Source organism: Aythya ferina, assembly GCF_964211825.1.
Source record: "Aythya ferina genome assembly, chromosome: 18".
Lineage (NCBI taxonomy): Eukaryota > Metazoa > Chordata > Aves > Anseriformes > Anatidae > Aythya > Aythya ferina.
The window spans coordinates 9,136,532-9,164,370 of NC_140317.1; the positions used below are offsets into that span (position 1 = coordinate 9,136,532).

At 46.8% G+C, this 27,839-nt stretch overlaps 2 protein-coding genes across 6 annotated transcripts; one reads left to right on the top strand and one right to left on the bottom strand.

Annotated features, from left to right (window-relative positions):
• Positions 1-4,387: 4,387 nt before the first annotated feature.
• On the top strand, positions 4,388-27,712 carry LOC311420903 (uncharacterized protein). Of its 5 annotated transcripts, XR_014684610.1 has the most exons (9): positions 4,388-4,750; positions 22,602-22,755; positions 22,874-22,997; positions 23,891-24,052; positions 24,173-24,291; positions 25,076-25,171; positions 25,258-25,415; positions 26,530-26,680; positions 27,123-27,712. XR_014684610.1 is itself a non-coding variant. In XM_084492268.1 (5 exons), exons 2-5 carry the CDS (start codon positions 15,022-15,024, stop codon positions 16,586-16,588), a joined length of 306 nt encoding a protein of 101 aa, XP_084348394.1. In that variant the 5' UTR covers positions 4,388-4,750; positions 14,926-15,021; the 3' UTR covers positions 16,589-17,641. The 5 variants fall into 5 exon arrangements, 1 of the variants encoding a protein (XP_084348394.1); XR_014684608.1 differs by having other exon boundaries at positions 24,173-25,171; XR_014684609.1 differs by having other exon boundaries at positions 24,173-25,171; positions 27,201-27,712.
• Positions 18,945-24,251, bottom strand: WFIKKN2 (WAP, follistatin/kazal, immunoglobulin, kunitz and netrin domain containing 2). The gene is made up of 2 exons (XM_084492247.1): positions 24,050-24,251; positions 18,945-21,852 (listed from the first exon to the last, which is right to left on the bottom strand). Exons 1-2 carry the CDS (start codon positions 24,248-24,250, stop codon positions 20,341-20,343), a joined length of 1,713 nt encoding a protein of 570 aa, XP_084348373.1. The 5' UTR covers position 24,251; the 3' UTR covers positions 18,945-20,340.
• Positions 27,713-27,839: the final 127 nt, after the last annotated feature.

The following is a 27,839-nucleotide window of genomic DNA, read 5'->3' on the forward strand; positions in this document are numbered from 1 at the left end:
TTTAACCTGTATTTTTATATAGATCTTTTAAAAGATATAAAGTTATATTTTTGAGGTATTTCTTCTGCTTTTAGAAAATGTCAAAATCAATACTCATCAGTTTTCCACTGCATGGTTAGTTTAATAAAAAAAAAAAAAAAAAGTACCCATTCTCTTTTTCTACAGTTAGGATTAAACAAAATGAGCATAAAACCTAAAAAGTAATGATTGTTTGCCGGATCTATAGAATTTGACAGAGCTAAGCCATGCCTACCTAGGAAGGCAATGAATGTTACGACTATACTGAAGGTTACACTAATTTGCTTTTAAATGTAAGATTGTTTAAATGATCGTGCTACATTAAAACAAGGTTAGTGTTCAGTCATTGGTTCAGAAATTGATAAGCGATGGTAGCACCTTAATCTGTAAGGCTGACTCAATTCAGTACAAGTTGATTACTTTTGAAAATTGTAATCTGGGATCTGTGAAATTGAGTTCAGAGGCTTCTTGGCATAGCAGGGCAGGGAGGTTTCAACAGCAGCGGTACGGGCTGTGTTTTTTCTGTGGATACGTGGCAGGCCTTACTCTTGACCCCAGGAATCTAGTAGCCAAAATTAAATTGATCTGATTATTTTCTCAAAGGGGAGACAGCTAATGGGTAGTTTACAACACTTTGTGCTTCATTGCCACATCATGTTCTCAAAGGTCCATGCTGCAGCTGTGAACCCAGCGGACGCAGGCTGGCCTGGCATCGCACTCTTGGTGAGTACAAGTTTCTGTAGTTCTTTCAGCGTCAACTAAGCTACCATGACTTGCACAAATTGAGGACTAGGCTCAAGCCACAGAAAGACCCATCTCTGCTCTTCACCATGCAAAATCAGGAAGCTCTGAAACACCATTTATACCATCTTGCTACAGCTGAACATGGCAGCTGATCGTCCAGCACAACCACATGCCCAGCTGGCATCACTCAGTGCTCCCCCTGTACTGCAACGTGCAACAGCCTGGTACTGGCAAACAGTCCCACTGCATTTCTGAAACGTAAGTAACCAAACAACTAGCTGTTAAATCAGCTCTTTCAACCAGCATGGGATCAAAACAGAGTTCGTTTACTGATCTGATGCCCCAGACTGTTCTATTAACGTTTCACTAAAAAATACCTTAGTTTGTGTTGGTAGTTTTGGAGCAGATGAAGCAAACCGACGGTTCAGCATTCTTTTTTATATCATCAGCAAGTTGATTTAAATTGAGTGTACAGAGTTGGCTGCATTCCTCTCATGAGCTGCATAAAAAGTTTGCTAAATCGAAGTGCCAGAGCTGTAAAATCCTGCTGAAGGGATTGTTTCCAAAGATCAGCGAGAGGAATGGTTAAACTGTTACCGTGGCAGTGTGTGTATGACTTTTGTCCTCTTGGCTTGATTCTAGTGGAGGTAGTAAGGAGTTTTGCCTTGCAGAAGGGAAAAAGCATTAGGACTTGGGAACATAAACCACATTCCCTTTGGCACTGCGCGTTCTTTACCTCACAGACAAAATATGATCAGTGTGCGGAACGAATAGCAGGTGTAAAATATTTTTAGAAAAACCTTGGCATACAACGCAGACATCCCTCAACCCCCATCCTTTATTCTGTCATCTTTTGTTTGTTAAAAACAATCCGTAATATTGATGGATGCAAGTTTGGTGGAACTCGCTGTAGTTTTCATTTGATAATTTAGCACTTCAGAGGCCTGAAATTGGAGATCCTCTCCTCCTCTGAGAGCCGAGACACCATTACGTTTAAACAGTCTGTCAGCTCCGTGCCCTCTTGGAGCTCGTTGAGCTGCTTTCCCTTTTCCCCTTAGCTTGAAGATTACCCACAGCATAAAACAAAAGAGGACTCTGGGAACGTAGTGCCTTAATTACTGTTCAGTGCCTTGGCGAGCTTCTTTGAGATGGTTATTTCACCAGCACTGGCTAATGCAATTAAAAACAACTCTGGAAATCCACCTTTTTTCCTTGGCAGAATATATTTATTGCCTGCTGTACTCATAACTCCTTCCTTTGTCTTTTCTGCCTCTCCCACAGCACCCTCAGAAGGACTGTCTGGCACACCGCTCCAGTTGTTCGCTGCCTCTCGCTACTTTGCTGCGCCAGGCTTTCATGTCGTTACTCTTTTCACCCAGGCTCTACTTCTCTCTGATCTCATCTCTTAAATTACTCTGTGCTCTGTCACATAGCAATGCCAGGAACTGCTGTGTGATGGCAAACATCAGCACATGAGGCCCTGGCCACCCAAAGGTTCCCTAGCCCTCCGCCACGTGTAGGCCGGGCCTTACTTGACTTCACTTTATCTCGACAGACAGCGTAAAGAATACAGCTAAGAATTACAGTAGATGATCACAGTCTTATGAAACAGGGTGAATTTGCTGCTTGGGCAGCCTCACCCAGCAGTGCAACAGCCTGGGAGTTTTTAGTCATGTTGACGGAAACGAGAGGTGGCAGCTTAGCGAAGAACATGGGACAATAGATGACAACTCGGGCACCCCGCATTTCAGCTCTGACTCTGGGCAAGTCACTGCCCTTTTCTCTGTTGGTTTCCTCCTCTGGCTCCACTGAAATTCCAGTGTTAGACATTAGCTGGCTATTGCTGTCAATAAGGAACTTCATCCAATTTGTCTGTGCCACAGGAACATCTGAGGCTGACCTATTGTTCCCTCCTTTTACTGCCTTCAGTTGCTGTGGCCTCTGAGAGTCTTCTCCATAGTACAATTCAGTTAACGTATATTACATGACCTTTATATTTTATAATAATAAAATAAGGCATGCATATAAAAGTAAAGCACTTAATTCTCATTGTCCATGCTATAAAGTCTGATTCATCCACCAATGGAGCAGAAAGCCTCCAGAACAGTGAGATCTCACATACCGACTATTGTGATTCTTTAAAAGAATTTCTGTGGGTGTTTCTATAGATATAGAAGTATATATTCCTCCAGTACAAATCATGTGAAAATTTTACACCAGCCTACTCACTGAAGTTGCTGCTGGTCAAAATTAGACTTGCATACAGATTTTACAAACTAAAACAAATTCCCCTTTGATTTTCATTAGACCACAATATTAAGCATCCTGTGTATGAGCACAGAGGCAGGGCTACAAGGTTTTGCCTCTGGCTGTGCTATGAACTGTCTGTGCAGTTTTCAGCAGATAGTTTGAGCCTTTCCAGAAGTGGTTTCTGTATTTTTGAGCCTATACTTGAGCTTTTAACTCCCTGCTGAGTCTCGGATGCTGTAGATAACTGCACCTTATTTCTGAAGTCAACAGGTTCCCAATCTGTCTGTATCTCTCAAGTTTGGCCAGGTACATATAGCACCTCTGTTTGGCAATTTAGTGGGAAGAGTGCACAATTCCTAACTACAGTGAAAAATGTTAACACCCGGGGCAGTTACCTAATTTGCAGATAATATGTGAATCTCATGTTATATTTATGAACTGCTTTGAGACACAGGGCATATTTTACTTAAGAATGATTGATTTTTCATTTTTTAGTAACACATAATGATGTTCACTATTTATGTCTTCTAGACTGTTACAGTGTCGTCCTTGTTTCAGTGTTGTCAAACCAAATCACTTGATTCAGGCCTACAAGAATATTTTAGAAATTATGAGACAGCTATAAATAATAATCAACCTTGCATCGTATTAATTTATTTTCTGGGTATAAATTTAAATCAGTTTCAGAACTTTCTAGCTTTTCTCTACAAGACTACTGAGAACTTAACTTTTAGGTGAAAATTTAGATCCATAGGATATCACAGGTTCCTAAGGACTGGTACTTCACAGGAAACAGGGATAGATTTGAACTCACGAGTGTTGGCATTTAACCACAGCTGCTGAATTGAATCAGATTTCTAAGCGATACAGAATGACTGAGACCACCACTGCCCTCCTGTTTTCTGCTTCTCTGGTGCTGATGTGCAGTTCGCATTACAGATTCCATAGTTGGCAGTGGCAACAACCAATGGCAACTAACCCAATTTAACTCATACAAACTGACAAAAGACAAATGCACAGAGATCAGCCACACCATCTCTGACCTCTCACTCCTGACCTTTAAGGAAGATCTCCAAAATTTCTTCAAAAGACAATCTGAGTATTAAAATTCCTGACTCTAGGATATAAAAATCACACAGATATTGATTGCATATCACATTATAATTTTTGCTAGCACCAGCCATCCCTAGGCAGTAATTATTCCCGTCTCTCTCACCCTCTCTTTGTGCCATGAATGACATTATCAGCTGTCCTCTGGCTAGTATCCTCCCTTTGATCAACAAGAACCAATCATCCTTTCCCTCAAATTGCCTAATTCGTTAATATAATGAAGTCTAACTCGGAACAATTATTCTCAACCTGTATTTAGCTCTAAGGTTATTGCTTCTATTTCAGACCTAAGGAAGCCTTATGTGCCTGAAAGCATGTCTAGTTTTCCAAGTATGCCAGCTGACCTAATAAATGATGTCCCCTCTCCCTGCCCTTGCCTTGCTTCCATCCGACACCATCCTTGCTACAACGCAGTACTGCACCTGCTGCCCTTACTCCTGCTCAGCTGAGTCTACAAATGAAGGCAGAGCCTTGATGAGCTATGGGAGGTAGTCTGTTACCCCAATTAATAGAAGAGAAGTGTAAGCATTGTGTGGTAGAGCTGCTTGGCCCTTACAGGCATCCATCCCAGCGCATCTGAGGCTGCACTGCTGGCTCTGAGCACGTCTCGTGGCAGGAGCTGGGGGAGGTAAGTGAAGCTGCTGGTGGCACTGGGGCCCACCATTTCTTGCTCTCTCTCTAGATTTAAGAATTCAGTATTTGGAACAGCTTACTCACCCAAAGTCAGTGAAATTTAGGCTCTCCATTTCATTCTCATATCTTATTCTCTGAAATTCCTAGTTGTTTTTTTTTTGTTGTTGTTGTTGTTTGTTTTGTTTTGTTTTGTTTTTGGTTGTTTTTTTTTTTTTGTTTTTGTTTTTTTGTTTTGTTTTGTTTTTCCATCAATTTTACTCTGTTTTCCTTCAAAGTCTTCCTTAAAACTTACTTTTCCTCATTTCCTTCCCAAACCAAGCCTTTTCCCCATTCAGCTTGTCTGAGGTCTGTGCTTCACCATGTGTAATTTGCAGCGTATTATCTGATTGAGACTGTAATCTCTTCAGGGCAGGGCCGTCTCTCTCTGTACTCACAGTTCCCTTTGCTGCTCTCTGAGGTTGAATAAGAAGGACAGAAATAGCAGAGTATACAGACACTCCCAAATATACCATGTATTTTGTGAACTGTGCTCGGGAAGCAAATTAAAGAATGATTTTTATTAGTAACGTGGTTTGCACTGCATCACAGGAAGGTTGAGAAGAAGTAGATGCTTCAGGCAAAGAAAACTCCTTTGCAAAACGTTTGTGGAACACATTAGTCTAAAAATACCCATGCTTATGGCGGAGAACAATGTTCCATTGCTGATCTATAGCGAATTGTCAATGGCAGCACTGCACACTTCAGTCACACAACAATCCTGCTGTGACATTGTGTGCTTTGTCCCTCTCCTGTTCTGCAGCACCCCCTGCACCCCACCATGACCAGTGCCAACGCTGGTGCCACCACTGCTGTCTTGCTTGCCCCCTGCCATGGCTTAGTTCAGGGAGGGGATGGTCATGGGCACCTGCCACAGAGGTGACTTTAGGGAGGGAAACCTTAAATACGTCTTTAATGGCCACTGAAACTTTTCTTCCCTGTGTGTGTGCTGTGGGTGATGTGCTACGTGTACATGCAATGTGGTTTGGTCAGATCTCCAGCGAGCTTGGCGTTTTGATGCCTGCACAAATGGCTTCCACGTACTCAAATGTCTGCCTGATGAATCTAGAAAATGAGCGATATGTAAGGGGAGATGGGAGCTGTGAGTCTGACATTGATATTACTCTCCCAAAGCCTGAGTGCTTAGAGCTGGTGGTTTGATTATTTTTTTTTTCTTTTTTTCTTCTGGAGAGACCAGAGGCCATTTAATCCTGCAGGGGCATTGCTGTGGGTGGCAGCCTGGCCCCTTCCCTGTCCTGGCGTTTACATCGCCTTGATCAAAAGGCTCCTTCTGGCTGGCAGCGCTGCAGACGGGCTCCCCCTTTGTCTGATTCCCAGTTGCTTTTTGGGAACAGCTAGCTGTGCTCCAGTGCCTGGCTTTGAGTCTCTTCGGCAAGTGTTTCTGTGGGGCACTGTCGTCTTGGGTATGTCGGTCTCTTTTCAGATGTGAAAAGATATCTGTATTATCTGCTAGCAGTTAGTCATCTGCTAGCCAGAATGGAGTTGTTTTCCTTAAGGATGCTTAGGATCACATAACTCTTGCAGGCAGAGTGGAAAACATCCGTAGATGTCGGGATTAGTCATATAACTGCTGCAGTTATCTTCATCCAGAGTCGCTGCTTTCGCTCCCTGTTAGAGCTGCAGAGCTGCAGGGTCCCCAGCCTTTCCATAATGACGTTTATCTGGGCAGGCTGAAAGACAAAGGAGAGCCAAGGCTGCACAACCTTTAGCCAGTTATTTCTTCCTTTACTTGTGGTTTTTTTTTTTTTTTTTTTTTTTCAACCACATGATAAATTATGCTGTGGAGAGCTGTGAATGAAAGGATATGAGCTGCTAATCGTGCTCGCCAGTTTCTTGCTTCAGGCAGCTGCTTTGGCTTCTCTGGGTCTCCATTCCCCATCAGCACAAGGTAGAACCATATTTCTGTGCCTGGCAGAGGTGTGGTGAGGTTTGCCTCTTGCTCCAGAGCTCCGGGTGACTCTGGGGTACCTCCACCAGCCTCGCACCTCCCAGCCCTGCCTTGTGTCACCAGCCCTGTCCTAGAGCTGTGGGATGGGGGCAGAGGAGAGCTGGAGGAGCAGCTACTGGTCAACTATGAGCCAGGGATGGGATGAGCCACGGGCACCATAAAGGCCACCCTTGTCCTCCTGTGGTGTGTGTGACACTTTCCACCACCTGAGAAAGAAGAGGATTACTCACTGTTCACTTCATCTGCATGATATCCTCTACTTGATCGGGATAGGCCTAAACTGGGCCTTTATGCTTTATGGGGATATTTTCAAGGGAGCCGATGTTGAGTGGGAGTGCACAGCAGCGAATGTTGAAGGCCGCGGCACAAACCCTTTTTGCTGGGGGTGTCCAAAGCCGAGTGGTTAACCCATGTGCAGGACTGAACTGTGTCTTAGCAATACAAGGACGAGTGAGTTAAGGTAAAAAGAAGGAAAACTGGGATCCAGTCAATGTTATTATAACCCTTAGAAGTTCTCAGGTGCCAAGCAGGCCGCAGAAGACAACCAGAACACAACAAAACCTGACTGACTCAGCCCAATGGTCCCTCCACCAGCACGGTCAGCCCAGGCTGAACCTTGCTGCCGTGAGAGGTGCTTGCTTTTATGGAGGTCAGGCACCAGCAGGCCTCTTGTAGAGCAAATTCCTTCTCTGCTCACGTTTGTGAACTGGAGGAACCTGAAGGACTGGTGAAACAGGGACCCTGCAGCCAGCTGCTGCCAGGACTCCCTCGGGGATTTCTCTTCTCTCAGTCCTTCTGAAAAATGAAGCAGCATTTGCTTCGACATGGCAATTGGCCCATGAGGCACGGCTGGATATAGGATGCACTAAAAATATATGTGACAAATGTAAACATTGACTTTACCAGGGTGGCAGCCTGCCTGCCAAGAAGCTTTGGCTCTGTGAGCCCAGCGGTCGTGGCGCTGGGAGGAAAAGGTGCTCTGGGCTGGCAGGGCAGCGGGAAGGACACTTTCTTCCTCCGGATTTTTTGTTTTGCTTTGTTTTTTAAAGCAAGTATTTAAAATTTCAACAGCTTCACACATCAAAATTGCAGTTTTTTGCTGATCGTGTTGTAGTAACCACATTTCGACAGGTAGGGGAAGAAAGAAAGAAGGGAGGAAAATAAGAACTGAAGAAAGAGGAAGGAACTGCAGAAGAGGGAAATGCCTCCGCTTCCTCCCTCCTCTGCTGATTGTTTGTTTGGGGTTTTTTAGACATGAAAGTTAACATAAGGATTAGGAAGGAGCTTGTCCGTCCTCTGCTTGCAGCCAGAGGCAGGCTCTGGGTCCTGATGCTCCGGGAGCAGGGGACCGGAGCCGGTGACCGCGGTGCCACGTCAGCATCCTGCGTGTTCCTGCCCTGTGACTGCCGACAAAGGTGGCCATTGAGGGGCTGCAGTGCCTGCTCTGAGCAGTTGTGCTGTGGGAGCGGGGCTGAAAGGGCCAGCTGGGCTCCGTGCAGGCAGCTGATCGGGCACATGAGCCTGCTCAGCACTTCCTTTCCCTCCAGCTTCCTACCAGAAGGTCTGCAGGGCGCTGTGCGGGATGGCTGAGGCTGTGGTGTGCCAGGCAGGTGGGGGCCAGCAGTGCGTATAAATGGGCTCCCTGGGTGAGCAAGCAATGTTTGCTTCATTGGGGTGCTGTGTCTGACACAGCAGAGGACTGTAAAGCTGCGCCTTCAGATGCTGCATCCTCAGCTGCTCTTCTCTCTGTAGCTACTGGAAAGGGTGCAAGGGGCTGTGAGCCCTTCACTTAGTGTGCCCTATATGCTGCATGTGAAAAATTTGGATGCACGAGGCCATTAAAGTCAATGGAAATATTCTGATGGCTTGAGGTAGAGAGGAGCTTGGATCTTGCTTTGCCACTGAAAAACCTCTGATGCCGGGAGCTGTTCTGGGCAGATGGCAGGCAGAGGAGCAGCTTGGCCAGAGCAGGGAGCTGGTTCTTGGGACCAATGTGGGTCCCAAGGAGGGGCCTGCAGCTCACTGAGGGTGAAATCGGAGCCTTGCACCCCTAAAAGGGGATCCTGAACTGTGCCCTGTGGGGCTCCAGGCCTGAAGCAAGCAAAGATGCTTTATTATAGCAGGGCTGGTCCAAGGGCTGGGCTTGAGGCACGAAGTTTGGAGGAGACCACAGCAGCAGAACCTGCAGACCTTATGCCGTCCTGGTGGGGCCCAGGCAGAGCACAACAGCCCCTCCTCAGGGACCTTTTGGCTCCTAACTGCTTTTTTCAGGCAAGGAGTCTGAACTGGCCTGAAGCAGGAGAACTGATATGTCCCCCAAATGTTATCTACAGTCCTGCAAGGGCAGACACTGGTTTTGCATGTAGGAATGCTGAATTAAAAAGCATGAGCAAAAATCCCTAGCAGCCCTGCTTTCCTGCGCCATGTCTTTCATTCATATCCCGTAGCACTCCAGCTGCCCTGCAGAGACCTGGCACGGCTGCTCCATTCTGTGTCAGCCTTCACCTCCGATGCTAACAGGAAACAATCCACAAAGATCAGGCGCTTCAGTTTTGCTCCCCTGGGCCCCCAAAATGAGAGCACACCCCTCCAAGCAGCCACAAAGCAAACAAATGGGCTTTTCCTCCACCCCTTGATTTTATTTATTTATTTATTTATTTATTTTTGTCAGCTGAGGGTGCAATAGCAGAATGCAGGAAAACGTAGCTGTTTATTTTCCTCCTTTGCAATTGCTAACTACAGACATCCCCTACGTGCAGCTCCAGGAGTGAACAAAATGATTCTGTTCAGACAGTATCTGCTCCAGAGCATAAAGTTACTCAGCATTTGCAGCACCAGGCCATTGTAGATGTTTTTATTCTGTCTCTACTTTGCACTTAGACTGACATATTATGGATGACTCCAATTAACAGTGCATGAGCATAAACAATGCTTTACTCATACATTACAAATCGAAAGATTTTTTGTGTGTGTGCTTGCAAAAACGTATTCGTGTTCAGAATTTCTTTATGCAAAGCTGAAAGCACCTGAGCTCCAGGCCGGGGAGGTTTGGGGAGCGGGGTGGGGAGGAGCTGGCTGCACCATGCTGTGCAAACAAACTGCTGGTTTTGAAAGCAGACCTAGAGGAGTTTGCAAATGCATCTATTTAAGCAAGCAACCCATCTGCTACTACCAATAATGAATGCACAGACCAATTGGGTATTTGCTCAGCTCACAGGCCAATGAGTTTTGTGTATGTTACATGATTTGCACAAATCGATAGGTAATGTAGACACACATGCCCACATCTGGAACACAAGCCATGAAGGCAGGGATTTGAACAGTGACCTAGTTAGCACCTAGCAGCGCCTGGATCGTCAGGGTGAAAATATAATATTTTTCTTCTTTTTAATGAACTGCTAGATTTTATTAGGCAGCCTGTACCAATGCATGTTTCATGAGGCTGCGTGACTCCTGCAGGATGCAGCTACCACAAGAACTGGGCTTGGAGCTGCTTCAGGTACCTGGCTGGCCAAGGAGGAAAGCTCCAAATCACACATGAATGCAGCGCAGCTGGCTGCGGACCTGCCCCGCTCCCAGCACTGCCAAGTACGTGGCCGTGCCTTCCGATTCCAGCTGTGGAACTAGGGAAAGGAAAGCTTTATACAGGAAAAGAAAACAAGTTAGTCCCTTATGGGACATAACCACCCCCAACGACAGAAATATGTGTGGGCTTCTCTGCAAAGTGCTGTGTAGTGGGGAGCTATACTCAGAGCTCCTTGCAGAAAAGTAACACTAGGGCTCGTCTCCTTGCGATGGAACTGGGGCTCTGGTGGTTGTGGCACACGTGGGTCCCATCCATGTGCTTCAGATTTCCTTAAACTGGCAGACGTGGAGCTCCTGAGCCCTTCAGGGTGTCCACTGTCCCCGTTTCCCATGTCCATCTCCCACCAGTTCCTTCTGTGGTGGCACCTCACATTCCAGAAGTTTTCCTTCTGCCAGAAATATTTGTAGAAATTGTGCTTTATTTTATATATATATATATATATATATATATATATATATATATATATATATATATATATATATTTACCACGCTTAGGAATGCATGCAGAAATTTCAAGGGGTCGGGGGTGTGTGTGTGGTGCATGTGTTTGCCCTGGAGCTTGATGGAGGGAGCTGCACTCTCCCAGCAAAACCCAGGAGCAGTTTCTGCAATACACTGGTGGGAAAGGTGGAGGCCTCAGACTTTGATTTTATGACATTGCAGTGCCCAGAGGCTCAAACCCGTGACAAAAGTCTCACTGGTCAAGGCAATTACTAAATAGGAGAAAGGAGGGTGGAACAGGAACCTCTCCTCTCTCCAGATTACAAATGTAACAACCCATGAGCTGCAATAATTCTGCAAAAGGTGCTCTCAGGAGTGTTTTTCCCAGTGAATGTAGTCATAAATAATAATAATAAAAAAATGCATGCGTGTATTTTACAAAGCAAGGGAAAATTTTCTTCCTCTTCAAGTCCATAGTCTGCAAATAATTTGTGAACAAGAGAAGCAGCTCCATCTATCTTGCGCTGTATTTGTTACAAATCATTTGCTCATGTGTAAATCTTCCTGCCAGGGCAGGAGCAGCAAATCCTCCTTCAGTCTTTGTCCTCTGAAAAACTTTCACTAAACATGAAAATTTGAACAAAAAAGTAGCAGGTGTGCAGGTGCGAGCCGGGATAGATGCATTCCCGGTGCCCTGAGTGAGTGTGAAGCTGCTGCTAGCTGTGGGGCTGGGTGTCTGCCTGGCACACAGGGCTGAACTGAAAGGGCTCGTCATTTTGCAGGAAAACAAAAGCCAAGCCTAAAAGGCCACCCTCAGTACCTGCTTCCATCCATAGACTGCCTAGAGCAAGCAAGCAAATGGCCACTATCCATTTGAAATACATTAGAGCATCCCATCTGGAAAAAAATATCTCATTTTTTAAAGCTCACAGCAAGTCCCTAGATGGCAACACTGCTCTTTCTGACCCTGGTATAGTGTTGTGAGCCTTGTCGTGGTTGACAGATCTCCTAAAGCTCCTGCTTTGGAGATTATGTGATTAAGCAAGACCTTAAACTTCCACTCACAAACAAAAATGAGAAAAAGTGTATGTGTTTAGTGCTGGTGGGGGCAAAGAACAGCTGAAAACTGTGGTTGCTGCAAGGATCTGCAATCTGATGGCAAATCAAAAGAACAACCAATACTGCTGAGAATTTATCCAGACAGGTGGCAAGCAGTGGGATGCGAGGAAATGATCTTAGTTTGTGCCAGGGGAGGGGTAGATTGGACATTTGGGAGAATTTCTTCATGGGGAGGATGGTCAAGTACTGGAATGGGCTGCCCAGGGCTGTGGTGGAGCCCCCATCCCTGGGGGTGTTTAAGGGACGTGACTGTGGCATTTCTATGTGGTACTGAAGGACAAGGCTTAGTGACAGGACTCAGCAGGTCGGGTTGATGGTTTGACTTGGTGATCTAGATGGCCTTTTCCAGCCTAGATGATTCTATGATTCTGTGGAAAGAAATAACAGGATTTTAAAGCCAAGTTCATGATATTGCAAGTCATGACTCATGAATCCTAAATGCTTTGAGCTGCCTGTGCAGCTGAAAACCCAGACAAGTAAAAACTGTCCCATCTGCAAGCTTGTGCCCTCTGCAAGCTCTCTGTGGGCGAGGAGCAGTTCTCCATCACTGCTCACAGCACATGGCCCTGTGAACATAATTCCAAGTGCAGACATAGGTTGGACAGTCAAGGAAAAAAAATGCCCACCTGACCCTGCTCCAGATATTTTCCTGGAAAAAGCTATCAGAGACCTTAAGGATGAGGACACCTTTGATGTGAGTCCTGTTTCTCACACCTGTTCAATCTGTAGATCTGAGAAAGCTATTAGCATTTCGCTTTTAATCTGTGTTTGTTCACTGCTGACTCTGTGCAGGTCTGCCCTGCCTGTGTACAGCCCTCACAGTGCTGCAGCTCCGCTTGCACGTACTCGTGAACGGCTCTTGTTTCGCTTAAATGCCAAACCGACTGAGAGGAGCAGCGATTTAGTTATGCCAGAGATAAGATACTTTTGCTCGTCTCTTGATTAGATGACTTTTCGAGCCAGCTAGCACAGTGCAAATTGTGAATTGCAAATATTATAATCAAATATACAGTTTGAGTTTCATCCTGGGGTAATTACCTGAGTCGTATACATCTGTTAGCTACGATAAATTACAGCAGAAATGGAGAATTTGATTGCAATATTCACTCTTTGGATTATCTGCAGGTCAAGTATTATTCATTGAAGAGATTCATGAATAATTTTGAATAACTGGACCAATATATTTAGAAACCAGACAATCTGCATACAGGGAGACAAAAAGCACCAAATAAATTATACATTGTGTCCTTTTCTTGCAGCTCTGCAAATGGATTTTGACTGCCTTATCACACTGCCGACTATATCTATTTTTTCCAATAAACCTCACATTTCTCTGCTGTATCGCTTACCAGGCAAAGATGAAAGGCAGCGAAGCGCGACCCCAGCCATCCAGCTCCGCAGGGGTTGTTTTCCCCTTAGAAAAACCTAAATTATACAGCAGAGTGTCTGTGAAACAGTTAAATTGACGAGAGCAAGGCGAATCTAAGCACAGTAGGTGAGAATATTTCGCTTTAGGAAGGGAAGAAACCCGGCGGGTGCAAGGCGAGAGGCAAGGCCCCAAAGCGCGATGCCACACGCCATCTTGTGTCAGGCCATGGGAGCAGCTGGATGCTCCTGCCCCAATTTCCAGCCTTCTGACGTCATTTCAGTGCTGGGGGACGAGGGGGGGGTTGTTTGTTTTTCTCTGCATCCCAAACATTGCAAAAATTGGAAGCTGTGGCTGTGTGGGATCTGGGGTTTGCCGTGGTGGGCGCAGCAGTTGTGCATGTGTATGGTCAGCTGCTGGTGCTTGGGTTTGTCTCCTGTGACCACAGTGGTATGGTTGGACATCACTGGACAGGATCTGGACATGAACTGGACATGGAGAGCTCTGCTGAGGGCCATAGGTTGCAGAGGTTCTGGTCTGTGCTGTCCCCACAGCCTTCAAAGGATGTCCTGGGACAAAACGCAGTCACGGGTGCGTGTCTGAGGCTCATGTGTGTGACTTGTGGCTTTGTTTCTGGGGGGGCTCAGCCCCCGCTTTTCCTTCGCTGGAGCACAGAAGTGTGGTCAATCCCCATTGTGGTTATTCTTGCTGAGTTTTCCATGCTGTCTGTGGGATTCTGGAGGCACTAGCAGGGAGCAGAGAAACAGGGACTCAGACTGGAGGGCAGCGCAGCTGCTGCCCGTGCCACTTTGGGAAGCAACGGGGCCAGATTTACATTTATTTTCCTAGATATTGCCAATTAGCATGTATATTCCTGCAGGTGATAGAGATGTCTGCTTGGCTTTTTCAAATAAACCCAGGTGAATGAAAAGTAATAGAAATGAATTTGCTTTCAAGTTCCTAAATGCTGCTGGCAGCTGTTATCCTTATGCATCAAAGTACCTTTGAAAATCTATCTGTGACGACTCGGAGCAGCCCCTTGCTCCCCAGGGTTGTGGGTCCTGTCCTGCTCTGGGTGACCACCATGGCACTTCAGAGCAGCTCCCTCTCCATGAGAGCTCTCCAGCCTTGAAACCTTCAGCCGAGCCTAGCCATCATCTGTGTGGCTGTGTGGCCTGAGCTGAGCTCTGCTAGGTGGGTTCAAGGCAGAGACCCAGAATTCAGAGAGCAGCAAACTGAGGGGAATTCAGTCCCAAATCATCTAGGTTTCCAATAAGAGTAGCTTGTTTGAAGGTATCACTGCAATGCGAAGGTACAGCTTGTTTTTCCCCCCATGTATATTAATCAATATTGTATTTCATCTGCTATTTTGTCATCCTGTCACTTGGTATTACAGTGTCCTTCTACAGCTCCTCTGTCGGCTTGTCTTTTTGCAGTCCTAAATGACTTGGTATTGACAACGAAGCTGGTAACCTGCCTCTCCAATCCCTTTCCAGATCATTTCCATTAAGCAGCCCAGGCCATCGTACATGTCCCCAGGGGACTCTGCCGATGACTTCCCTTCATTATGAAAGCTGACCTTTCATTCTCACCCCTTCTTTCCTTTGTTTAACCAGTCCTTGGCTCAATAGACTGCTTTATGTCTCACTACAGGACAGCTAAGTTTCTTTAAAGATCTTGGGTGAGAACTCCCCACAGAGCCTTTCCGAAATCTAAGTCAGCTCTATCAGCTGGACCATCTCTGTCCTCATGACTGCTTCAAAGAGTTACGGAGCACTGCTTCACCCCGATGAAGTTTGCAGACCAGACTCTTCCTTTTTACACCACACTCATTCATCTGGTGAGTTTTGCTCTCTTTTACACTTTCTACCAGACTTGCTGAGTTCTTGTGACCAGTTCCTGGGAACCCTTTTCTAAAATTAGCCCCATGTTTGCCACCTTCCAGCCCTCCGGTCCTGCAAAGAAGCAAGCAAAGGTTATCCGCTGCAGTTAATAGTTAAGCAATTTCTTATGTGAGTACTTTTACCCTTGGGTGAATACCATCTGATTCTGGAGATTTATTACTGCTATTTTTTTTGTTTATTTCAAGCAGTAGTGGAAGTAATGTCCTTTACGCATGTTACAGTACCCACTTTGATCTGAGCGTGCTGCTAGGAGTGGAGCAAAGGAGGAAGAGAAGGTACAGACTCCTTAAGGGGTAGTTCCTTTTCATGCCAGTTAATCCAGTCCAACTACCGTGTCATCGTGCCAGTTTAAGGTGTAAAAATGCTCTCCCTCCTCCCTCTTTTCCTCATTCTCTTTTTCCAGCCTCCTCCTTTCCTCCTGCATTTCTTGATTTCACTGTGACAAATGAGAGGGTAGGCATTGCCAGGTGGGACGAGACCCATGGGCCTTTGTGTCCTGTAACCACCACACAGAGGTGGCACCACGGAGGGTTGTCTGAGCAGAGAGACTGATAGACCCAGAGTAAAACACCAAAATTGGAACTTTCTGGCTGAAATCTGAACTGCAGAGCAGCCTTTGCAAGACTTTCCATTGAGTTTCTAAGCTCTTGGGCCTGAATGTCATATCATTTGCCCAGCCATAAATAGCTGTGAATTAAGCAGGCTGTGCTGCTTTTTTGGCTAACAGATATGTCCAATAATGCTGCAGTGTTATCTTCATATCCCACTGGTGTTTGCATTGTAGATCAGGAGCTCAAGCTGGCATTTTTTTCAAGATTTAAAGAGCTGGCAGAACATTTATTCAGTTGTGCAACCTCCATTCACAGTATTTCTCAGATCCTGAGCATGGGGCTCATTTTTTGTCCTTTGACAGCCGCTGTAAATCAATAAGGCAGTTGGAGGTCATTTGTAGTCAATCAGTAACCAGAGCCTGCGAAGGGGAAAACACTAAATATTTGGTATAAAAACACAGGCTCCAGGCTCGCAGCTCTGGCTTGGGGTGACGTGCTCACAGCTGAGGAGCAGCAAAGGGCTCTCACTGACTCCAGCAGCTCCCAGCACCCGGGGCCTCTGGAAACCTGGCTCTGCACAACCCTGATGTAGATATCCAGCCCAGCCATAATCTTTTCCTGGCAATTGGCTATATGAGAATTTCACGCTATGTGCACATGGGGCGAATTTCAGTGAACCAGGCACGAGGTGCTTCATGTGGAGGAAGCAGGGCTCGTGTTGCATGGTGCTTGTTTGGTGCCAGCTGCATTATTCCTTCTTTTTGCAGGAAGCCGTGCAGCAGTTTTGCTTCAGCCACCGCCCTCAGGAGCCCAGGCCCATGGCAGGCAGTAATTCTTGCAGGGGTCCCTAATTCCCTTTGAAACAACTGGGAGCTAAGCTCTTAAATACCCCTGCCATCTGAATCATGTTCCAGTGGTGTCACCATCTCTGTTTGCTCCTACTTCTGGAGCTGGTTGCCCATCAAAGCTTCTGCCTGACCTCATCTCTGACTCCCACAACGCGAATATTTCCTCTTTCTCAATTTCCTCTTTCCCTTGACCTTAGCTGCTCCAGGGTTTGTGCTGATGCAGGCCCCTACCTCTGAGAATTACGCAGCCACCTCTCTGTGCTTGCTCCCTTGGGGCCCTCACGCCCTGTGCTGCCAGGTCCCATAACACGGGCGTGCTCTGTCAGAGGCTTCTCGCCGTCACTTTTTTGCTGGTATTTTGTCCCTCTGCTAATAGAGCTCGGCTGTGCAGATGGTTTGCACAGTAACCTGTGACTCATTTTCAGATCCATGTGCTGGATGGTTTCCATTCAGCTGTAGCTGCAGGGTTTGCAGATCAATGCGTTGTACTTTTCATCGTCACTCCAGACCGGGAGGTGGGCAAGTGGTGCTGGTGCCAGCGGCTCTGTGCGCCCCTGGATCACTCACTGTCTGTGCATTCCTGCAGCTTGAGGGTCCGGCACACCTCCGGCTCCATCCTGAGCCCTGCAGAGGTCCCTGCAGGTCTCTGTCCCTGCAGGTCCCTGTCCCTTCTCCCTCTCCTCCCACACATGGGCTCTACCTGCTGCCAAGCTCGGCACAAGTCCCAGGACCTGCAGACCTCCTGCTCTGCCCAAACTCAGTGCCAGCCCAACAAACACAGGTGGGTGTCCATGGAAATGCTGCTGCTCTCCATGCTTGGACACGCTTGACTCAGCTCTGCCCCAGAGGCTGCTGGCCTTTGCCATGTGCTTTGAAGAGGGTCTTCTGCCTCCAGCTCCACCACCGTGTTCTTTCCCAGCCTGCGTCAAAGCCAGGAGAGAAATTGAACAGGCTTTTCCCTTTCTCTCACACTTTTGATACAAACCGGCATTTCCATCCAGCTTTCTGACAACCTCAAGGTTGCCTTGAAATATGCACCCTAGAGAACAGGGCAGAAAACTGTGTGTGAACAATGCGAGAGGGATTTTCTGATCAGGAGCTCTGTGCAAGTACCTATTAGCCTTGCAAGGGCTTTAACTACATCCTTCAGCGCTTGGCCCTGTGCGTGTGCTTTCCTCGGGCTGGCTGACTGGTCAGACTTGAATTTTAGGCTTCTTAAAGGTTTAATAAGAGGCTGAACTAAAATATTAGCTTCGAGTGGCAAGCTAAGCTCTTCAAGGTCAGAAGGTGGAGAGGCTCTGCTCATGGCAGCCCTGTGCCCAGGGGAGGTGCTGCTGGGATGGTCAGGGATGGATTTCCCCCCGAGAGGGGATGCCCATGGCACAGCTCCTTCTGCCTTGGGGAGCAGCAGTTCTCAGACTGCATTTAGACATAAGCACGGTAATGTGCTTGCTGGAAAAGCCATGCATCAGCTACTTTTTGCTCTCAGCAGCTTTTGCATCCCAGCTCTTCTGGAACAACCGGGTATGTCTCCAGAGCCGCTCAAACACTCCCACACTTGCAAAATCCTTTAGCTTCTGGAAGAAAGAACCATATAAAGCCAGTCTTTATTAAACCTCCATGTTCCAATGCCTCAGCATTGGAAAGTGTGGCAGGAACATGCCACTTCCTACAGCTTCCTTGTATGACAGATGCCATGGCCTGGGCTCGGGGCAGTGGGACTGGCACCTCTTGGCCCCAGGAAGGAGTTGTCACGAGAATACAGGCAAGTGTTATGAACCTTTAATTGGCATTTTTCTCACTTACGCATAGGAAAGGTGCAACACAAAAAGCAAGCGGGTATTTTCTTGGTCAGCAGTCTGATCCAGGCTCCTCTCCCTCCCACCCAGCTTCTTCCAGAATTACACACGTAAGCAGAGATTTAGATCAGTTCCCAAGCCCAGACCACCAGGAGAGAAGCCCAGCCCTCTGCCTCCTTGGGGTCCCTGCCCATCGCTTGGCTGCTGAGCCCAAAACCCACCATGAAAAGTGGAGTAGGGCTCCACTTTTAACTTCTCAATTCACCTTCCCCACGCTTAGATTTCTTTCCTGCAACCCCTGACAGTTGCAAAACACCCGATGTGTGCAAGCTTTGGGGATGTAGAGGCTTGTATGCGATGCTGAAGTGCAACATCTGCTTCTTTCATCTCCTTCTGCCAGCCCTTATCATACATGGGTGTGCAGGAGCAGGCAGGGCCCCCAGCCCACCCGTTGGATGTCAGCATGGAGCAGTGCTCACTGCACCTCCCTCAGCTCCCTGAGGTGGGGCTGGGGGCTGCTCCAGCCCTCGGTTGCTTTCTGTGCCATGGTGGGCACTGCAGAGACCCAACCAAGAGGTGCCTTGGATGAGGTGACCCACCCCAACCAAGAGGTGCTATGGATGAGACTCACCGTGTAGCCCTCACGTCCCACTTTGACGGGCAAGGACATTCCCCAGTAGAGGCAGGATTTTTCCAGGATCAACCTTTTCTTTATTTAAGGATTTTTACATAGGCAAATGTTACATTTTTGGGACACACAAATGTTAAAATGTGTATATGCAAGCTCACACCCACAGCCCACACCGTCTTTCTTGGGGTTTTTATTCATGCACGTATATACAGTGGCCTAGCACAAAATGTTTTCCATCATTTGAAAGCATGCCCTAAAAGGCTCAAATTGATAAATATCTTTAAACTGTCTACTGAGTGTGTCTGTGTCTATGCATTTGTGCTTCACTGGCGTTGTGTCTGTGCATGTGTGAAAAGTCTGCAGACTGTGTATTGCACTTTTCTATTTTGGATTTCATTTTGCTTTTATTTTACTTTCTCGCCTATAAAAACAGGCTTTCTGGTGAAATTAAGCAATAAATCACTGCATGTGCTCAGATGGAAAGGATTTTCAAAAGCAAAACAGCTGGCAGCACACTGCCATCCTCCTGCCTTGCACTTTGTGTGATAGACAGACAATATATTGATTAAAACGAAAATAGGAAAGTGCAATAGAATAAGGGTGTTTGCTGACATTGTTCTTATGACAGAAAAGTAATTTCAGGGGTGAGAGTGTGCCTTGGGCTTTTACATGGACCTGTTGTTCTGGGTTTAGGATCAAGGGAGTTCTTCAGTGGGAGTTTTCTCAGGTAAGGATTGCCAGCAGGTAGTAGTTGCCATTCAAAAAACGAGGTACAATCCAAAGGAAACTGCTAGGAATTAAAATAAGCAAATTCATAACACATAGATTGGTTAAATGTGCGCAATTGTAAATACAGACAATAATTTACAGGCTTTTCTCGTGAAATATATTAGTGCTGCTATGAGGAGACAAAAGTGTGACTTACTTATAATGACTTACCATAACATTTCCATACTGTAAATGAGACAGATTAAGTTGACATTATATATTACTTAGCTGTGTACCAATTAACTACACAAATGCTATGAATTCCGTCATTTATGATGGAAGCTATATAAAAATTGTATAATTACTGCAGTGAGTCATCTAGTTAAATGGCATTCCTATATGGACAAATTGATTTCAATGCAAGATTAATAGCCTTTTGCTGCTGTCTTACGTGCTTGCCAAAGACCATACTACATTGTTGCTAAGCATCATTAATGGATTAAAATAAGGGTTCTGCATAATTCCTACACTGTATCTTCAAACAGCTCGTTTAGTTTGTGCACTAGCCTAGCGCTTGTTAGCCCTACAAAACACACAGGTCTGGGAGGCTGACACGTGTGCAGGAGGTTAATGTAATCCTAAGAACTCTTTCAAAAGCTCGCAGGTTTTCTTATGGATGACTTCGCGGAGTTTCCGTACACGCCGGATGCTGGAGGTCCCCACAAAGCTGTCTGGCTGTAGGACAGCCATGCCATTGTGGACGTCTCCCATGATGATGAGCTGGCCATCCACTGTGGTCATGTTGGGACACGGGCAGCTCCAGTCCATGTTCAAAAGCGTGATTTCTAGTGGTTCCTTCCCCAGGAATTTTAATCCCATTTTTTCATCTTTGAGAATCTCCTCCACTGTCACCAGGGCGTGTCCTGAGTCTTGATCTTCGGTCAGTTCTGTGATGCGGCCCAGGATAACAAAGTCGCTTTTGCAGAAGCTGGTCACCAGCTTCTGGCGTGGCTTGCAAGCTTTGCAGTGCGTGTTCTTCGGGAAAGGGCACATCTCTTCACAGGCCTCCCGGCTCTCAAAGTTGTTCTCGTTACCTCCGCACCCGCCGTAAATGAAGGACTGGCACTGCTTTGTCAGGCTGTTGTAGGCCCACCTGGGCTCGTAGGCTTTGCAGTGGCCTTGGAGGGCTGGCAGATTGCAAATGTTGATTGGGCCATTCATGCACGTTAGCATACAGTTCTCATAGGTCTCAAAGTGGTTGAGGTTGCTGTTACAGTTCCCGTAAATGAAAGTAAAGCAGTTGTTTTTCTTTGCGTCATAGTACCACCTGGTCTGCTCTTCTCCACAGTCTTCGCTGTCTGGTTGCTTCAGGCACTCATCAGTTGGGAAGTGTGTTTTGTTCTGGGAAGCTTCTTTGGATGTGGGTTCTCCTTTGATGACTGACAAAGGGAAATCAGCCCTGAGAAGGCCACCGCTGTTTTTGGCCGTGCAGGTGTAGATGCCTGCGTCTTGAAGCTGGGTGTTGTAGATGACCAGCTGGGCAATGTTGGTGACCACAACATTCCCTCTGACGTGATTTGGCTTCATGATGACTTTTTCTTTCCCATCTACCTGCTTCTCCCATGTGATTTCTGGCTTGGGCCTTCCTGTAACATCGCAGAGGAAGCTGACGGTCTCTCCCACATAGACAGACTGATGGACGGGGTTGTTCACGAGAGCCGGCGGCAGGATGTCGATGATCGTTGTCTCGGAATAGGCGGTGGTAGGGCGAGCTGTTGTTTCTGCAGGGATAGGGCTGGTGTTCGGCCAGGTAAGGTGGTATCGACAGGTGACTACGTTCAATGTGATGCCCTTGATGCAAGCTTCTGCATCCATGTAGCACTTGTTGTAGTAGGTGAGCCCGTCAGAGGCACAGGTGAAGCTCGGCTCCTTCTCACACCTGTCCTTGCACTTGCACACGGGCTGCCCGTCCCAGATGTCGCACTCTGAGCCTTGCTGGATGCACATGAAACGGTCGCAGGTTGCCTCTTTGGGCATTCCCACCGGCCCTTTCTTCCCCTTGACGTCCATGTACCGAGCCGCCACGCAGCTCTTTGTCCCACAGACATTGGGACAGCACTTCTCAAAGGTCTCGCATTCCTGCAGGGTAAGAAAACAACCCGATTACTTGGGAGAGAGTTAAGTCCTCTTTAGAGACCCAGCAAGCAGAGACCCCTGAAACTTTTAAGGTTTCAAGCTCAGTGGACCTAAGTCTGTCACTTGATCCCAAACTTGGTGTCCCCACCAGCAACAAGTGTAAACCCCTCCAGCATCTCCCAGGAGGTGGCTAACCACGTTGGGGGTTCCGAAGTGCTTCAAGAGAAGCCTCTAGAGAAGGAAAAGGTATTGCTATTTCTTAAACACTAACCACATCATAAGTCTTTCCTAGAGTCACATGGACTGCTCGACTACAGAGCTAACAACCCCCCTTCGGCACTCCGAAATGCCTGAGGACAAGCCCTGAGAAACAAGAGCGGATGGAAAGACTTATCATATGGCTGTAGGCAGTAATCCTTCTTATTTTCCACAGAAGTATGTAAAGTATTATTTGAATTCCCTGAGACTAACAGCCTACTCTTGGAGGTGAAACTGCCAAGGATTTGTAATTGTTCACATTGTAGAGGAAATAATAGAATACCTCAAAAGTAAGGAAATTCTTGCTCCAAAAATAATTTTTCTATGGTATTTAGAAAAACAAACCCCAAACAGCTCATTATGGCTTCTCTGTCCTATTTTAGTCCTATTTTCAAATGCAGCATCGCTATTCTAGTAATTTATTACACCCCATCTTAGCTACAGTCAGCTCTAAATTGTGGTTAATTTTAGGAGAATTCTTGTCTTCTCTACAGACAAGGTATTTGATGTGTGTCCACTGAATCACAGCATCCGTTTCATTAAGGATTACTTTAAGGGACCATGAACATTGCTGCCATGTACATGACAGGGCACGCTTCCACCATGTGTTAAACATCTGCAACCCCCTGAAATCCAGCAGATTTCTCTGTAAGTGAGAACAAAATGTTTTTTAAGCTACCAAACTCAATAGTTTCCCCTGAGTCCAGTATCCTTTCCTTATTGGGAAAAAGATGACCTAATAACATAACTCTTTCCCTATTTCCAGCTGCACATTACGAGGTTTCAGAAGCAAAGTTGCAAAACGGTTTCAGCTGAGGTTAAGGAGCATGGTTTAGCAAAGTCAGACTCCTGCATGTGAGTTCCCAGGACTCTGCTCAGACAAGGCTAAAGTGAGTATTTTTATCCAGTGGCTTCTGGCTTTCAGGTTTTGACCAGTAAATTATTAAAGCAATGTCCTCTGCTGCTGCTGGGTTTTTACAAGTCTCTTAATATTCATTGCTGCACCTGGTAGTTGAAATAAAGAAGGCTTTATCGGGACTGATGAAAGTAAAAAGAACACCTTCATTCGTAACACATGGGATCCATTGGAGGAAATCTCTTCATTTACTAGATGAGCCTTTTTCCCTCTTTTTTTCCTTTTTTTTTTTTTTTTTTTTTTTTCCTTCTCCCCACTACTTCTAGCACTGCAGAAACAACATGGCTGTAGAGCACGAACCAAATGACTTCTTTCTGCACGGTACATGTGGCTGTCAGCCTGCTTTGGGCTGCAGGAGCATTGCCGTTGATGTAAGAGGCAGGAAGAGCAGGTATTTTCAGATGCCAGCTTGAGCTGGCAGTGCTGACAGGTTGAAAAATGTTTTTTAGGGTGGTAAGCTAAGCATAATTTGAGCTGGGAGCATCACAGAGAACATCTGCTTGGTCATTTTAACCATGCCCCTGTTCTGCACTCCGAGCACGCTTTATGTTTCAAAGTGCAGAAAAGGCTGATGATTTAAATGTTAAATCAAATGATTTCATACAGAATTCCCCCCCCCACTCAGGAATATAAAGCATTGATGATGGCTACCAACAATAGAGAACATCGTGACACTGCTAAAATACTGTGGATTGGCCCCAAGGCATGCTGAGTTCTGGAGTATCAAATTCTGATGTTTCCTTTGACAAGAAAGCAAGGAAAATGATCAAACAGAGTGCCTGCCGTACCCACAGCAGCGTAAGTGACAGCTGCCACACACCTCCCCGCTTAACTGATAATTCATCAAACCTTTTCTATTTTATATAGGTCACGGGTCAATTAAATGCGTGCATTGTCTGGATCAAGTCCAGCACGGTGCTGGTGCCTTGCTACATGGAATAGAAAGAGACCGTGGTGCAAGCAAGCAAGTTCACCACCAAAACCCACCGCCCGCACCGCAGAGATACAGAAATGTGCATCACTCACCAGGTCAGCTTCGCACTCCCTCTTGCAAGTGCTCTGCGCGTCTACCCACAGGTTGGGGTTCATGTCATTTGGGCATATCCCCGCGTGTGAATACCGTATGGGAGGTAAAGCTCTCCCTTGCAGAGAGACCTCCAGAAGCAACAGGACGCTGCTCTTCCCCAGCAAGATCCACATCCACCGAGTGAACGGCGCCAACAACATCTCAGAACTTCTCCAGGGCAGTGGCAGTGACCAAGCTGGAGGTAGTTCTTGTTTGCCTGGGGTTGCTTGTTTTGGTGAGCCTTAAATTTTTGAGGAACCCAAATGCACCTGACTTCTGTAAAAGCTTCAGCAAGCTCCTTTGCTGCCTCTCCTGATAGTGCAGCTTGGTCTGGACCTCATTGGATTAAAGGTCCTAGGAAGTTACCCCCTTATTTTAAGAGAAATGCTAATAGTCTGAGCAGAGTTAGCTCTATTTATACCCTGCCTCTGTTAACAAGTCAGAAAAAGTAAACTTGATTTCTTTGACAGGCACACGCTTCCTATGTCCTGGTGGCAGTCAGACAGATTTGTTGCAAGAAAAAAAAGCTGGAAAGAGTTTAAAAGGCTGGAACTGGCACGGTGGGACCCCTGCATGTTTCTGAATGCAGGGAGGCCTTCTTAACCCCTTTAGACCTAAAGTACTTCCCTATGCTAAGAATGGCATTTACTTCTGAAAGGGTACTTGTCTAAGTAACAGGGACCCACGATCAGGGGATTTCCCCACGGCAAGGGGCTACACAATCACTTGCTAAAGGGAACAAGTAATAGGATTGAAGCAATTAAAGCTAGAATATCATATTTTAACAAAGGAAGCAGGGAAGAAATAACTTATTTAAACTTAGAATCTGCAAAGCAGAATGTCTTCGTAACTCCCCCCCGGTGCTCCTCCAGGCTTTTTTTTCTCTGTGGTGTGGAGATTTCCAGGATGCTGCTTTTACTGCTGCCCTCCAACCCCACCAGCAAGATGTTAAAAGTGTCCCTGAATTCCTCCACATTTCCTGACAGCGAGATCCCGTCATACAGTGCATTGCTGACCCCTTTAACGGCGACAACAAAAAAAATAGTAGAAGTTCAACTCTATGGAAACCTGCATAAAGGAATGTACAGCATTTTTGCATTGGGGGGTGAAGGGGGGGGTTGGAAATTCAGTCAAGCTGAGTTTGTCGTTCCCTGATTATTACAGCAAGGGGCCGATCCTGTTTGTGCTGAACACTTGCCAAAATGCAGAGGCACACGGCAGAAGCTCGAGCTGCTCAGCACCTGGCAGGATTAGAGCCTCTGGGCTGAATTCTGGGCTGGCTTGGCCAGATCCTGCTGGGTGCCCAGGGCCTCCTGGGAGGACCAGGTGAGTTTGCATCCCAAGAGGGGTTCAGGAGGGCCGGGTCGGCAGTGCTGCTTCGGGAGAAGGGACCATGTGGGATGCACGACCCCTTTTCTGCTGGAGTTATTCATGTAGGGCTGCTTTTTGTGGCTGAGCATGGGCCCAGTTCTGCCCAGTGGTGGTGGCAGCAAACCAGTGTGACCAGCAGCTGCCGTGGACAGGCCTAAATGCAGGCAATGCCCCAGGAACTGGGGTTCTGCTCCTCCCTGGTGCATTTACCTGCCAATATGTCCCAAGAACATCCTCCAAAAGGAAGGGCGAGCAACCCAAGAGAATCTTCCCCCAGCTCTGGCATTTCTGTGGCACCCCAGGCTCATGGCAGAGGCTCAAGCAGTTGGGATTTATGTGACCGCAAGAACGATATGCGCAGCATTTGCATTTCGTATGATGTGCGGAGAGCAGTTGTCCAAATTAGCTATGTATAAAGAGTGAAGTCAACCACCAGGCAGCAGTTTGCAGTTGATTTATTCTCTCTGAAACTTTAGAAACCTGCATGACACTTGTACAAAGTGCGGCTGTGCGCAAAATGTTTTATTCAGTACTTGTTTACAAAGACAAGCGCAGCACCCTGCGATGCCTAAAAAAGCCAACCCAAAATGACACATTCCCAAGAGGTACTTAAAATTCTTACAGCTCTATTAACAACAAAATCACATGTATTAGTAGTTCTGTTGACTAAACAAAGACACTTTATATTGTACGACTGACTACAGACAGGCTTTGAAACCAGCTGTACATGGGTCTGGCTGCACACGGCTGTCCCGGCACTGGAGGTGGTGATGTCCAGGGGGGTCTCATCAACAGCTGCTGGGTGTGCAGGGGATTTGCCCTCTGTCCATGGGGCTGCCACCACACAGAAGTAATTTTTTTCCCTGCCACCCCCACCAGGGTCCTCTGGGGCTGTTTTACCCCCTTGCCATGATGGGCCAGAGGTGGGTCTGCAGGCAGAGCTTCGCAGCCTGGTGCCACAAAGCCACCTCCTCGCCATGCTGACAAGACACCCTGAGGGTCCACCACAGGTGGGACTTCCTTGAAGGAGGAAGGAATAACACTGTCTTATTTATTTTTCACTTCCCAGACTGAGGATGGGTTGCCCAGAGGCACTTTTCAGCCATGGGGGAGCAGAGCAGGGCTTTGAAGAAGCAGTCACAGGCTCATGGCATGTGAAGGGAGCAGTCCTCTGCTTTGCTACGGCTGCCTCCATCCTGATGGATCTTCTCCAAGGACAGGTAAGCCCCCTGTGGCTTTCTGCTTTTGGTACGTCATTTTCATATTCAGCATGTGCTGGCCAGGCTGGTGGAACTTAACGGGGGCTGGTTAACCATGGAGTCACAGAATGGGTTGTGTTGGAAGGGACCTTAAGGAGCAGATGCGTGGGACATGTGCTCAGCTGACTGAATTGTGTCCCTTTTGCAGATCAGTGGTATCATTCAAGGAAAGGCCACCTGAATGTCTAGATTTGAAATATTGTCACCCCAATGTTGGGTCAGCGTTTGGCACAGTGGAGAGCAGCAGGGACATTCCATAGGAGCTTGGATGACTAAGAAAAAGGATAAAGAAATTATCCTTAATGATAATGATGGTTTTGTTGGGTCACTGTAATATTATATGCGAGGCACAGGAAATTCATGTTAACTAAGAAATCAGGCTTTCAGTAAACCTTTTTCATAGGAAGCTTCTTAGGGAGTCAAATCCTGCCTTAATCCAATGGAAATGGGACAGGTGCTGTGCCCCTTCCCACCACTCCAGGAACAGGGAGCACTCAGCCCTGGAAGGATCTGTCCCTTGGCCACTTGAACCCTGCCAGCAGAGAGAGGACAACAGCACCATAAATCCCTCCGTGAATGCCGCCAGGCAGCTCCTGATGTCAAAGGAGGCTCCGAATAACCCTCGCCAGCTGCCCCATCCCAGCCAGGATGTCACAGAAAGGCTGTGACACAGCCACATCCAGGAGGTGACACCAGCATGTAGACAGCCCTGGGACGGCGGGGACCCCAGCTGTCCCAGCACAGGTTGGGAGGCTGATGCCCTTGGTGTCTTCTGGGTTTCACTGAAGGCTCATTGCTCACCTGGTTTAAATTAGGGTAGCTGCACAGTGGATCTGACTGGGTACTGCAGGACAACACCAGCTTGTGACAGCTGTGAATCAGAGACTGTCAAAGTGCCTGGGCATAGTTTTTCTGTTTTTTTCTTGTTTATAAAGTATCACGCTTTTTTTTTTTTTCCTTTAATATAAGAAATAAAATAATGCTTGTGCTCCATTTCTCTAAACAATTCTGTTATGGTCACTGAATTTATGGTTTATCTAGGCTTATGGACTCGGTGCCAGATACTGCTGTGAAAAAGCTCTTCCCAAATTAATTCACACCTTAGAAGAAACCCTGCTAC